Source organism: Chiloscyllium plagiosum, chromosome 15 (genome assembly GCF_004010195.1).
Source record: "Chiloscyllium plagiosum isolate BGI_BamShark_2017 chromosome 15, ASM401019v2, whole genome shotgun sequence".
In the NCBI taxonomy this organism is placed as follows: domain Eukaryota; kingdom Metazoa; phylum Chordata; class Chondrichthyes; order Orectolobiformes; family Hemiscylliidae; genus Chiloscyllium; species Chiloscyllium plagiosum.
The window spans coordinates 1,468,691-1,481,586 of NC_057724.1; the positions used below are offsets into that span (position 1 = coordinate 1,468,691).

The 12,896-nt window shown below is 42.8% G+C and overlaps 1 protein-coding gene across 3 annotated transcripts in view; it reads right to left on the reverse strand.

The window, feature by feature from the left end:
- Positions 1-12,896, reverse strand: part of LOC122557039 (nitric oxide synthase, brain-like) — a 122,478-nt gene that overhangs the window by 65,927 nt on the left and 43,655 nt on the right. For all 3 annotated transcript variants that reach the window (XM_043704268.1, XM_043704266.1, XM_043704267.1), the window contains exons 8-15: positions 12,640-12,814; positions 9,292-9,393; positions 8,603-8,797; positions 6,836-6,921; positions 6,224-6,368; positions 3,698-3,802; positions 3,073-3,131; positions 2,219-2,326 (exon numbers count right to left, since the gene is read on the reverse strand). In XM_043704268.1, the coding sequence (XP_043560203.1) occupies positions 2,219-2,326; positions 3,073-3,131; positions 3,698-3,802; positions 6,224-6,368; positions 6,836-6,921; positions 8,603-8,797; positions 9,292-9,393; positions 12,640-12,814 (975 nt within the window). The remainder of the gene's footprint in view (positions 1-2,218; positions 2,327-3,072; positions 3,132-3,697; positions 3,803-6,223; positions 6,369-6,835; positions 6,922-8,602; positions 8,798-9,291; positions 9,394-12,639; positions 12,815-12,896) is intronic.

Consider the following 12,896-nt stretch of genomic DNA (forward strand, 5'->3'; position numbering starts at 1 on the left):
GGTGTCCGCGAGCTGGCGTTTAGTCTCAGCAATGTAAAGATTGGTACACCAAACTACTACCATGCCTCGAAGCCTCAATTGAGATAAAAGCATGAGTTTGTTTGTTGATACTTCATTTGGTGTCTTAGCCTACTCTGCTATACTAAAATCAAGACTGAATATTGGGTGTCCACTCATTGTGCCTTGTAAGTTAACAACAATGCTTGGCCACATGTCCTGCATCTAACAATCCTGGAACCTTATATGAGCTCAAGATTGGATGTCCACTGCCATTTAACAGGACATCCAGGACATCCTCTGAGGCTACTGGGCAATCAAAGGATCACTGATCATTTGTTCAGTCAGTTCCTCTGGGAGCTGTGGCCATTCCTGGATTTGCAAGCACCCAACCACCCACCCAAAACCATGTAAATTCATCATAAACCCTAACCTCACTCAAACCTACATCTTTTCTACCCAAATGCCAAAACCAGCCCTGTACCACCAAATAACTATTCCAACTTTTCTCGACACAAATCCTCTGCCTCCTCATTCACCTCAATCTACACCCCCACTCAATTCCCCAAACCAAACCAAACCAAATTGCTCACATATCCTAAACCCAACCAAAATCTTCACTGTCCTCAACCAAACTCATCTCTATCTTCCCCTCTTCTCCAGTGTCATGCTGAGACATTCCCACCTCCTGGACAAGTGTGAATTGGCTCAGTTTCCCTTGGAGTTTAAAGGTCATGGGTTCGATTGGTGATGTAGACACAGGTTAAAATCTTACTCAAATTATAAGGGGCATAGATAGGGTAAACATGAATAAACCTTTACCCCTGATGGAGGGAGCAATGACAAGGGGGCATGGATTTAAGCTAAGATGCAAAAGGTCCATGGAAATGTAAGGAAAAATCTTTTCTCTCAGAAGTAGTGGGAATCTGGAGCTCTGCTGTAAAGGTAGGAGAGTCAGAAATCCTCATAACTTAACAAGTATATAGATGTGCAATTGTGATGACAAGGCTATAGGCCAATTGCTGAAAAGTAGGATTAGACTAGTTAGCTGTTTTTGACTGGCAGGACCTTTGTCTGTGTTCTGTGACTCAATGCAACAATGTCAGAGAAGTTTGTGCTCTCCAAACACTGATATCTGATGGGATATCTGCTTATCTTCCTCTATCTTTGTTGGTTATTGGAAGAACAGGAAATTTTCTTTGAGTGGTTCTCTAATCCAATGTTACAATCATATTCAAATATTCACAAAAGAATGCATTTACTGTACATAATCCGGCTTCAATCCTGCCAACTGAACATGTGCCCTTCAAATTTAATTAGGAACCTCTGTAAAATGCAATGTATCCCCAGCAGCTAAAATAATTTGGGTTCTTTTCTCTGGGTGTCTTAGATTCCTTTTGTGTGACTGTCAGCTACACAATTTCACAAAGAAAGACATTCCCTCATGCTTTGAGGAAGACTAAATGTCTCAAAGTGACTTACAGCCAATTTGGGACATTTTCAGGTGTAGTCACTACTGTATTTATAGAATCCCAAGAGTGTGGAAACAGGCCATTTGGCCCAACACACCAATAGCATCCCACCCAGACTCATCTCCCTGCATTTCCTGTGGCTAACCCTTCTAGCCTGCACATCCTTGAACACTGTGGGCAATTTAGCATGGCCAATCCACCCAACCTGCACATCTTTGGACTGTGGGAGGAAACTGGAGCACCCAATGGAAACCCACACAAACACGGAGAGAGTGTGCAAACTCCACACAGGCAGGGTAGAATCAAACCTGGATCCCTGGCACTGTGAGGCAGCAGTGCTAACCACTGGGCCACTGTGCCATCATGTGATGTAGGAAACCTAGCAATCATTATGCACACAGCAACATCTCACAAATAGCAATGAGATAATGATCTATTTCTTGGGATATCGATAGAGAGATGAACACTGACCTGGAAATGTGGTGGTTAGTGGTGACTATCACCCCTCTGATCTGCTGTTTTTACAACAATCCAAGAAGGCAGACTGGGCCTATGTTTACATCTTACCCAAGAGATGGCACCTCCAACACTGCAGTGCGCTCTCAACACTTCACTGGGGCATCAGCCTCAATGTATGTCATTGAGCCTCAGAGTTGGACTTGAACTGAGAACCTTGTGACTTTGAGATGAGTTACAACAGGCTAAGCCACAGCTAACATTACATCAGATAGGATTTATAATCTCCTTACCGTACACTGGCTAATGGTCCTGTGCTCTCCAAACTGTTGTCTTCAGTAACTGCCCCAATGTATGCTTCAAAATCATCTTCAGATAAACTGTTAAACCGAGCTTTGTAACTCATGAAAGAGAGAAAATAAAAACTCAAAAGCAGGTGGAAGAATGGCATTACACAGCAAATATGACACACATTTAGATACAGACACACATACAGAAACACTCCATCTCTCTCTCTCATACACACTATACACACCTCCCACACGCATACCCTCCACCTCTGTCTCTCAGATACATTCTCCATCTCTCTCAGACAAACACATTCTCAAACATACAAACAGAAATGCAGACATACAATTTCTTTATTATAGAAAATTCCTATCCTTTCTTTCAAACCCATCTTGGGACAGAGGGAGTTCCCAGTGTCCGGGATTTCCAGTGAAGATTTCTCAGTATTCAGAAGTGTGGGGGTTCCCACGAAAGGTCCAGACTCCAGAACATTCTGGGAAAGCTTTACCTTTTAAACGTAATGTTAGGGAGAGGTCCTTCATCCAGGGAATCCAGTTGAGTCTGAAGGACAACTGAACATGTCAATGCAGATTCCCATTTGGTCAGGAAATGAAATCTCAGGATCTTTGGTGCAGAATTAGTCTCCCAGCCTCTGGGCCATAAGGTCCAGGTTCAGGTCCTACCTGCCCTGGAGTGGTGAAGCATGTGAATTGAAACTAACTCGGAAGATGCATGGACCATGTAGTTGGACATAAACCACAGACAATCTCTACACTGGAGCAGGTGGGATGTAGAAAGGCCCTCATCCTATCTCTCAGTCTCAGCTGGCTAGCACTGCTTGAGAAATCCAGTTACTCACCTTGCCTGCTCAAAACTGGAATTTGGATTTGCCATCTCCATTAAATGGTCAGCAAAATGCTGCAAATGTGAGAGGACAGTTAGTGCACAGACAGACAGGGGAGAAGCATTAGAAATATTGCCTGACATCTGTCCCACATCTGCTCCATGCCCAGATTATCAAATTAAACTGTCCCATGATGTGCTCGATCCTGGACCATCAGTGACAATGTCCAAGTGCGTGGTTGATCCTGGACTATTACTGACACTGTCTCGGTGTACGGTTAATCTTGGAATATAACTGATACTGTACCAATGTGTATTTAATCCTGGACTATTACTGACACTGTCTCAGTGTGTGCTTGATCCCAGACTATCACTGACACTGTCCAGTGTGTACTTCATGTTGGACCATCATTAACACTATCCTAGTATGTTTTCCATGTTGGATTGTCAATGGCACTGTCCCAGTGTATGTTCCATGTTGGACTATCAGTGATTTGTCCCTGTGTGTGCTCCTTTCCAGACTATCAGTAACACAGTTCCAGTGTGTGCTCAATCTGGATTATCAGAGACTGTGTCCAACTGTGTGCTCCATCTTGGACTGTGAATGACAGTGTGCCAGCGGTGACTGATGGGAATTGTACCTGGCCATTCTCAGGCGGGTCTCCATTTCCAAAAGTGCTGGTAACAGTGAGAACTAAGGTTTCGTGTTGAAGATTAATGATGTCATACTCGTCCATACACATAACCTGCCGGAGAAGACATGAAATGGAGAGAGAGAGAAGTAGAGTGAGAGGGAGATTAATCGAGAGAGACAGAGAGAGAGCTACTGATGGAGATGGTGGTATGCAATTACAACCCCACCATGTGCTGTTTACACAACCATCCCGTTGTCAGCCAGCTCTTCGTCCTTTCATTCAATCTTCAATCCCTTTATTCCAGAACTGTGCCCATCCATCTGTAAATCTCTTAATTTTAACCTCTTCCATTCTAGCTCCTCCCTCCTTATTCTTCTTATCAACATTAATCCCTTCTTTGTTTGATCCCACGACCATCTACTTCTAGTTTTCTGTCTTTCCATTCAATCTATTGCTTGTTGTTTCATCTGTACATTCAGCCCTCACTCTGCTTATTTATCCATATTCTTTCTGTTCCTGAATATTTCCACCATCTCCATTTCTTCATCCTTCTTTCTAGAATTTAATCCCTCCATTCAAGAACATAAAAATTTGGAGTGGAACCATTTGGCCCTTCAAAACTGTTCTACAACTCACCAAGTCTGTGACTAATCTATCTATGCTCAAAATTACACTTGCAAGGCATGTCCTGATACTCCTCGATTCCCCTCCCTAAAAAGAACCTTTTTACCCCCACCTTAAAAATATTTACTGACTCCCACCTTTTGAGTTAAAATTCCAAAGTTGCACAATATTTTGAGAGAAAAAAATTCTCAACTCTGCTGAAAGGGTGACCCTTAATTTTTAATAGTGCCTCCTAATTCTGACTCACTCCTCAAAATTAAGTATTGTGGATGTCTCTACACAAAATGAAGTCCAGCAGTTTAAGACAAGGCTGATCACCAATAACTTCCAGGGCAGTTAAGGATGAGCGATAAATCTTGACCGAGCCAGTGAAGTCCACAGGCTTTGAATGAATAAAAACAGACATTTCAATCTCCATCTTCTCAAGATCAATTCAGGATTTGGTAAATTTCAATCAAAATATCCATCATTCTTCCCATACCAGTGGAAACAAGCCCAATTTGTCCAATCTCCTCCTTTGATAATTGAGAGATTTACAGATGGACTCATTCCAGGCATCAATCTGGTAAACCTCCTCTGAGCCATCTACCTTGTTCTTTAAGTAAGGAATTCAAAACTACAGTAGTCTCACGAAAGCTCTGTAAAACTGAGGCACAATATCCTCAGTTTCCCCTTGAGTGAAGGGTAGCATCCCACTGGCCCACCTTATCATTTGCTACACCTGTACACTATCTTTTTTGAACTATGCACTGGAACACCTAGACCCTCTACATCCAAGAACTATGCAATCAATCTCCAACTAAGTAATATTGTACTTTCTTAAAACTTCCTGCACAAGTGAACACTTTCACTTTTTCCCATATTATAATCCATCTTCCAGTTTTTACCAACTGTCTTAACCCATCCATTTCCATATGCAACTTCCCTAGTTACCTTAACAACTTAACTTCCTACCTTTCTTTGGGTTATCTGACAATTTAGCCACCATGCTTTCATTCCCCTCATCTAGGCCAATGATTGTAAAAGGTTGAGGCCCAGTATAGATCCTACCAATTCACTCATGTTATACGTCAGCCAGGTAATTTTCTGCCTATTTTAATCTGTAGCACCTATACCATGAGCTCCTACTTTGTGCCGTAATCTTTCCTGTTGAACCTTGTCCAATGTTTTCTGGAAATCCATGTATAATGCATTAGTGGGCTGTCCTTTACCTACAGCACATGTTACTCTTTCAACAAACTCCAATACACTGGTGAAAGGAGTTGCCTTTCACACAACCCTGTTGACTCTTCTCAATTACATTGGGTTTTTCTAAACGTAGAACGGTACATTTCTTAATGATAAATTGCAACAGCTTCCACATCAAAGATGTCAAGTTAACTCTCCCACCCATAGTTTCCTGTTTTCTGACTCACCCTCTTGGTAAGAGGGTTGTTTGCTATTTATTCATTAACAAGTGTACCGTTCTACATTTAGAAAAACCCAATGTAATTGAGAAGAGTCAACAGGATTATGTGAAAGACAACCCCTTTCACCAATGTATTGGAGCTTGTTGAAAGAGTAACATGTGCTGTAGGTAAAGGACAGCCCACTAATGCATGGATTTCCAGAAGGTTCAACAGAAAAGATTATTGCGCAAAGTAGGAGCTCGTTGTGAAGGTGTAACAGATTAACATAGGCAGAAAATTGCCTGGTTGGCAGATAATATATGCGTGAATTGGCATTTATCTGATTGGGAGGATCTGTACAGAGGCCTCAACCTTTTACAATCAATGGCCTGGATGAGGGGAATTAAAGCATGGTGGCTATGTACTCAATGTATGCAATGAACACTTATGGTAATCTTCATTAAGATAACTGATGCCAATAAAACCTTAGATCCCTGTGTAATTGATCATAGTCACTCACCTTTGGGTCAAAGGCCTTCTTAAAGATTTCACACAACTTCCTGGCAAAAGTTTCTGATTTGCCGGTTTCTGTGGCATAGAGAATTGTCACTTTTATCCGTTTGGCCATGACTCGGGACATCAATTTGGTGGAAAATGTCACCGCCCTGTCAGACAGCACAAGGAGAGTGCTAATCACAACAACCCACCAGAGAGCATCCTTCAAAATCATACCCCCGTTCCCCCACCCCCACCCCACATACGGTACACACCATCCAGTAATAAATGTTTGATATAGGTCCTTGCACTCATGATGTGACTGAGTGTGGATGTTATCTACTGGTCAAACTAGAAAAGTTATTGAGTAAACAATCTGATGTTTAGTGCATTACAGCAACTATATACTCCCTGAATCTGAGATGTACATTGCTACAGAGACTGTTTGGAGCAGGCTAGCCCCAGAAATCCTACAAACTCTTTCTTTATCCTGACAAAGTCCTTGTTACATTATTACAATGAGTGCTGGTTACTGCATTTGATCGTTAATCCTTTCCACTTCTTTATTCCATTTCAGACTCATATATACAGCAGCCATATCCCTCTGGCAAGCCTCACTGTTACCCTTGCATCTTACGTTGCAAGTTCCTTGAATCCAATTGGGCGTTTTTTCAAAAGAAACCCATCACTTTCTTTCCATACATGGGTTTTCCAGGGATCTGTCTGCAAGATTAAAAATAAATGTCAGCTTTGTTTTCTTTTCCCACAAGGAGATTTTTTACAATTACGTTTTACAATTATCATTGATGATACCTGTGACAGTGCCAGGCTGAGTGCCAATAGCCAATGAGGGTGCATGAGGAAGAACACAGTAAAGGACTGTGCCAGTGTCGGGGCAGGTCCGCACTTCAGGTTCCCTGTGGATTCATTGCTGAGGCCAGTATAGGTAGCACGGCTAATGCTGTTGTTGGTGCCAAATCCAGAACTAAATTCTGCACATTAGTCCTATTGTGACCAACCAATGCTGTGACCTGTGTCCCCCAACCCTCAGTCTGGGCCCCCCGATTCTTAATTGATACCCTAAACCTTGACTTGTGTTCCCTGTTCCTTGATACATTCCATGTAATCCTTGATTCCTGCCTCTGAACCCTTGATATGTGGCCCCTTACTCACAATATGTGTCCTTTGACCCTAGTACCATTTACACACTCCTCCATTCCAATACTCAGCCAGACACTTGATCTTTGCTCCCTGACCCTTGTATGTTCCCTGACCTTTAATTTGTTGTCCTGAACCTCAACATGTGCCCACTGACCCTCAAACAATGAACTCTGACTCTTGATTTGTCATACCTGGTCTGAGCTTCAACACTTAACACCCAACCCTCATTCCAACTCGTCAGTAAACCCACAAGAATTGTGATCCTTGACCCTTAATCTGTGACTCTTGAGTCTCATATCTGCAACTCACTCTCGACTGCAGACCTTTGTTATATAAACTCAACCCTTGATTCATGGCCTCAATCTTTTGATCTTTGCCACCCACCCAATTTCCAACCTATGATCCCAATCTGCCTCATCTGGGCACCCTGACCCTCAACTCCATTAATTAATGCATAGGACAGGTGCTTTCCAAACAGGGTATTCCAGAGACCAAATCTTGTCTGAAGGTCTTCCTGAGAGTGTTCTGGGGAAGTTCTAGGTCATTTGAAGTTAGCACCAAAATTCCCAATTTTTCAAGATTTATTACTCAAATGTTTTTGACAAACCATCAATCAATCATGGCTCACTGTGAATCCCTTTCTATTTAATGATATATTCTTTTGGAGGGGAAGAGGGAGAGGGATTCCAAGTTAGTTGCAAAATGTTACAGAATTCCTTAATCATGAGTGTGGGTGATTTTTGGGAAGATGCAATACGCTTTCCGAATGGGTGTTGAGGAGATGGGAAAAGGTGAATCTGTGGATTTTGGGAAGAAGGGAGAGGGTTCAGTAAGTATGATGGGACAATGTGGGAGATATGATGGGGAATGCAAGATATGGAGTGAAGGAAGGGCAGACATGTACAATGATGGCATACAATCCACAAAGGTGGACATTGGAAATCTGGAAGTGGGCAGAGGTTGGCTAAACTGGACTGAGAAATGTAAACAAGAGCATAAGTAAATAGAATTGGGGCCATGAGGAAGCTAAAGATTTGATCAGATCATTTGAAGATGGCAAAAGAGTTGGAAACGTGAGGAGGATATGAGGATTGGGATCTGGGATATGATGAGTGAATGGGGCTTGAGGGGGTGATGGGGATGAAGATGGGTAATTAAGTTTGAAGGGTAGCTGGAAAGGTAACTTGGAAGAGTTGGGAATAGAGAGAAAGGTGAGAAGTGAAACAGTGTCAACAGACATTACCTGATAGTGGAATGCTGGAGAAAGATTGTAATTGAGGAATTCCTGGTGAAAGGCTGGAGTTAGACTTCCAGATATCGGAGGAACAATCCAAACCCAGTCTGTGGGGCAGCCACCACGAAGCCGATGTTCATTCTCCAGATGCTTCATGAAGGACTCAGTGATGGTATGATGATCGACTATTGTCACTTTCATTAGCTGCAAACACAACAGACTCCAATGGGAGGTAGCAAGCTGAGGCCTAAATGTTAAACCCCCTCTTAGGAGCAGTTGCCCACTGGCATTAGGCACACTGCATTGACCATTCAGCCAACACAGGCCTGGACCACCCAGAGTTACAGCGCTGGTGAATGGGAGAGCAAGGAGACCCCACAAAAGAAGTGAGTAAATGTGAAAAGAGACTCTAGGACAGTGGGGGAGTCACTGGAGGCAGTTGCAAACAGGACACCAGAGGTGAGGGAGGGTCCTTTTCTGAAGTCTGACATTTCCTGACTCCCATCCTGTCTCCATGAGGGATGTTGTCTCGTTATAACAGGGCCTCTGAGCAGTGAAAGATCAGTGGTTGATCCACTGGCCCACCTCGATTAGAATAAAGAAGACATCAGGTCCTCTACTGCCCCTGGTAGGCAGGGCAAGGGTGGAACAGGGTATGGTTGGATGTCACTCTTGTCGCCACCTATTCCTGTCTCTACCTGAAAACTATGGAGAACGGCAACAGTCAGCTCCACAGCAGCTTTGTCCTTCCACAGGGATGTGATCTTCGATCTCTCCAATCCCATCCTCTCGGCAACTTCCTGGAAAAAGAGATATATGTGACAGATCAAGAAAAGATGGGATTGAACAAAAGACATCCTCCCTTCCATCCTCTCTACATAGTGAGGTCCAGTAAAGACTGTTGCTGTTCTTTCCCATCATTTCATCATCTCCCTCTGTAATGCAGACCCCAATTTTTTAGTCTGTGGAATTCAGGTTATCATTCTACCATGAGGTACCCTTTGAAGCTCTCGTAGAATCTTATATGTGTCAATAATGTTGTTTCTCATTCTTCTAGATTCCAATGTGTACAAGCCCAACATATTCAACCTTTCCTCGTAAGATAACCTCATCATCCCAGAAATCAGCCTCATAAACCATTTCAGACCTGCCTCCAATCTAAGCATGTCCCTTCGTAAGCAAATAGATCAAAACTATGCACAGCATTCCAGATATAGTCCCATCACACCCTGCACAGTTATAACAGGACATCTGTACTTTTATACCCCAAGCCTCTTGCAAAAAAGGTCAACATCTTATTTGTAGAAGGGACAGGGAAAGACAATGGAATCTGAATGCTGAATTTGAAAGAGTGACAAAGGGAGGTACCATGCTTCAATCATTGAAGGAGCAGTACACATTGAGGAAGTGATTAATTAATCCTATGGCATTCTCGAGCTTCATTCATAGAGATTCTTGATACAAAAGCAGGGAAGTTATTCTGAACCATTACAAAGATTTGCTTCAGTCACAACTCGAGCATTGTATTCAGTTTTAGAACATAGAACATAGAAAAATACAGCGCAGTACAGGCCCTTTGGCCCTCGATGTTGCGCCGATCCAAGCCCACTATCCTTCATATGCCTATCCAATGCCCGTTTAAATGCCCATAAAGAGGGAGAGTCCACCACTGCTACTGGCAGGGCATTCCATGAACTTACGACTCGCTGAGTAAAGAATCGACCCCTAACATCTGTCCTACACCTACCACCCCTTAATTTAAAGCTATGCCACCTCATACTAGCTGACTCCATACGTGGAAAAAGGTTCTCATGGTCAACCCTATCTAAACCCCTAATCATCTTGTACACCTCTATCATGTCACCCCTAAACCTTCTTTTCTCCAATGAAAACAGGTAAATTTTGATCCCAACATTTTAAAAAAGATGAGGGGGACTTTGACAGGGGGCAGAGGAGATTTACCAGGGAAGAGGGATTTTAAAGACAAGGCTCGTTGGAGAAGCTGGTGTTGTTCTCTGTGGAGCGAAGAAGATTGAGGGCAGATTTGATTGAGGTGGATAAGATAAAGACAAGTTTGCAGATGACAGACAAGGAAAGATTGTTTTTGTTGTCTGATTGTACAATAACGACGGGCGTTAATTTAATAAATATCAATCTCAGAAGCACCCAGTTTGTCTTCCAAACTGGTTAAGAACATAGAACATTGATCTGTGCAGCACAGGAACAGGCCCTTCAGCCCATGATGCTGTGCCAAACATGGCACTAAATCCCTTTTACCTGTCCTTGGTCTATATCCCTCCATGCCATGCATATTCATGTGCTTATCCAAAAATCCCTTAAATACCCCTATCATATCTGCCTCCACCACCATCCCCAACAACATATTCCGTACTCCTACCACTCTCTGTATAAAATACTTGGTCCTCACATCTCCTTTGAACTTTTCTCATCTTCACTTAAATGCACGCCCCCTAGTATGAGACATTTCAACTCTGGGAAAAAAGATTTTTAGCGTCAACCTTATCTATGCATCTCGTAATTTTAAAAACTTCAATCAAGTCTCCCCTCAGCCTCCGCCACTGCAGAGAAAACAATCTGAGTTTTTCTAGCTTCTCCAAATATCTTCTGCCCTGTAATCTATGCAGCATCCTGGTAAACCTCTTCTGCACCCTTTCCAAAGCCTTCCTGTAATGTGGCGACCAGAATTAAACACAATACTCTAAGTGTGGCCTAACCTAAGTCTTATAATACCTTGTTCAGTGTAAGTGTAGGCTACTTTTCCCTTCCACAGAACAGCCACTTCCAGGTGGGGACTGGTTCTCTGAGTCAAATGGAGTAATTTTCAAAATCAACTTCTTCAGCCACTTTCCCACGGCCGTGACTCAGACAAAAGCTCCCCACAACAATGCCACAAGAGCCTAAACTTGTTTGGGTGACTATGCCCTAACCTTAGACTGATTCACATTTTATTCACAACCAGAGCATGTACATAAATATATGATTTACTAGTTTAGCACAGGGGTGATCAATTTAAGGCTCTGAGCAAGGAGAATGTGAAGGGTGACTTATTTTAGACAAATATCTAGAATCTGCTGCCTTTGAGGAACTGGAGACAGTGATTCTAAAAAGTAACTGCATAGATAGTTGAAAAACTCACTGAGGCTGTCGACAACAGCAAGGGGGTGAGACTGACTGGATCACTCCAGGGGGAGACAGTGTGACCTCTTTCTGTGCCACAATTGACTCCTTTGATTGGACATACAAGGACACCCATACCCTTGTCCTGGAGGATTTTAAACTCTCTCACCCTTTCAATCCCAATCTGTTTTCCTATTCTTCCTGCCAAAGTTACATCCCGACATTTTTCTACATTGTACACCAGCCTCCAAAGCCATTAGCCACATACCTTTGCAGACTTTATTTCAGCAGCAGGTTTATCACCAATAAATTCACTGTCATCACCAGTGCTTTCATGTTGTGTTTGTTTGGGTGACAACAGATTTTGCACGTGTTCAGTTGCAGTGTGAGAGTGAGAGGACCACAGAATGATGCACTTTTCTCAGTCACTTGTATCACTGTGCAAACAAACAGCCAAATTCATTCACTCCAAACATGATTTAGGGAGCAGTGGTGTTGCCCTTGTATAAGACAAATTTTCACAGTGAGTAGTTAGGATGTGGAACGTACTCGCTCGAAATGTGGTGGAAGCAAGTTCAATTGAGGCCCATATAAGGGCATTTTTTTTTGGTTGATAATAGTGTGCATGGATATGGGGAAAAGGCAGGAGGTAGGCCCCAGATAATAGAGCCAGTCATTGCTTGAGTCTGTACCTTAATAATTCTATGATTGCATGTTCCAATGAGTATGTGGTTGGGCAATGGGGGATTGGGCAATGGGGGATTGGGAAAGTAGGTGATCAGATGGATGATAGTTTTTAAAGTGCTATGAAGCACTTTAACTAAATCTTGGGCTGAAATGACAGTTGAGCTTAGAAGATTATAATGTCTGACCTCTGCACCCCTGATACAGAAAGGTAGAACCTTTACCTGGAGTAGATTGTATCGTGTTGAATCACAGTAATTCCTCACGCCAATCTCACTGCCTGTGTACCAACCATTGAAGGGTGCGGCTGGGAACTCCAGGCCTCCAATCTCAAGCAGCATGTTGGCAACAGCCGGGAGAGCGTACCATTTCAGATTTAGCTCCGAAAACCATTCATAACTGCAGGCAGGAGAGAGAAAGCTAAGTATTCAATCAACAGCCAACAGAACCCAAATACAATTACTCTGGACATATTTGAAGC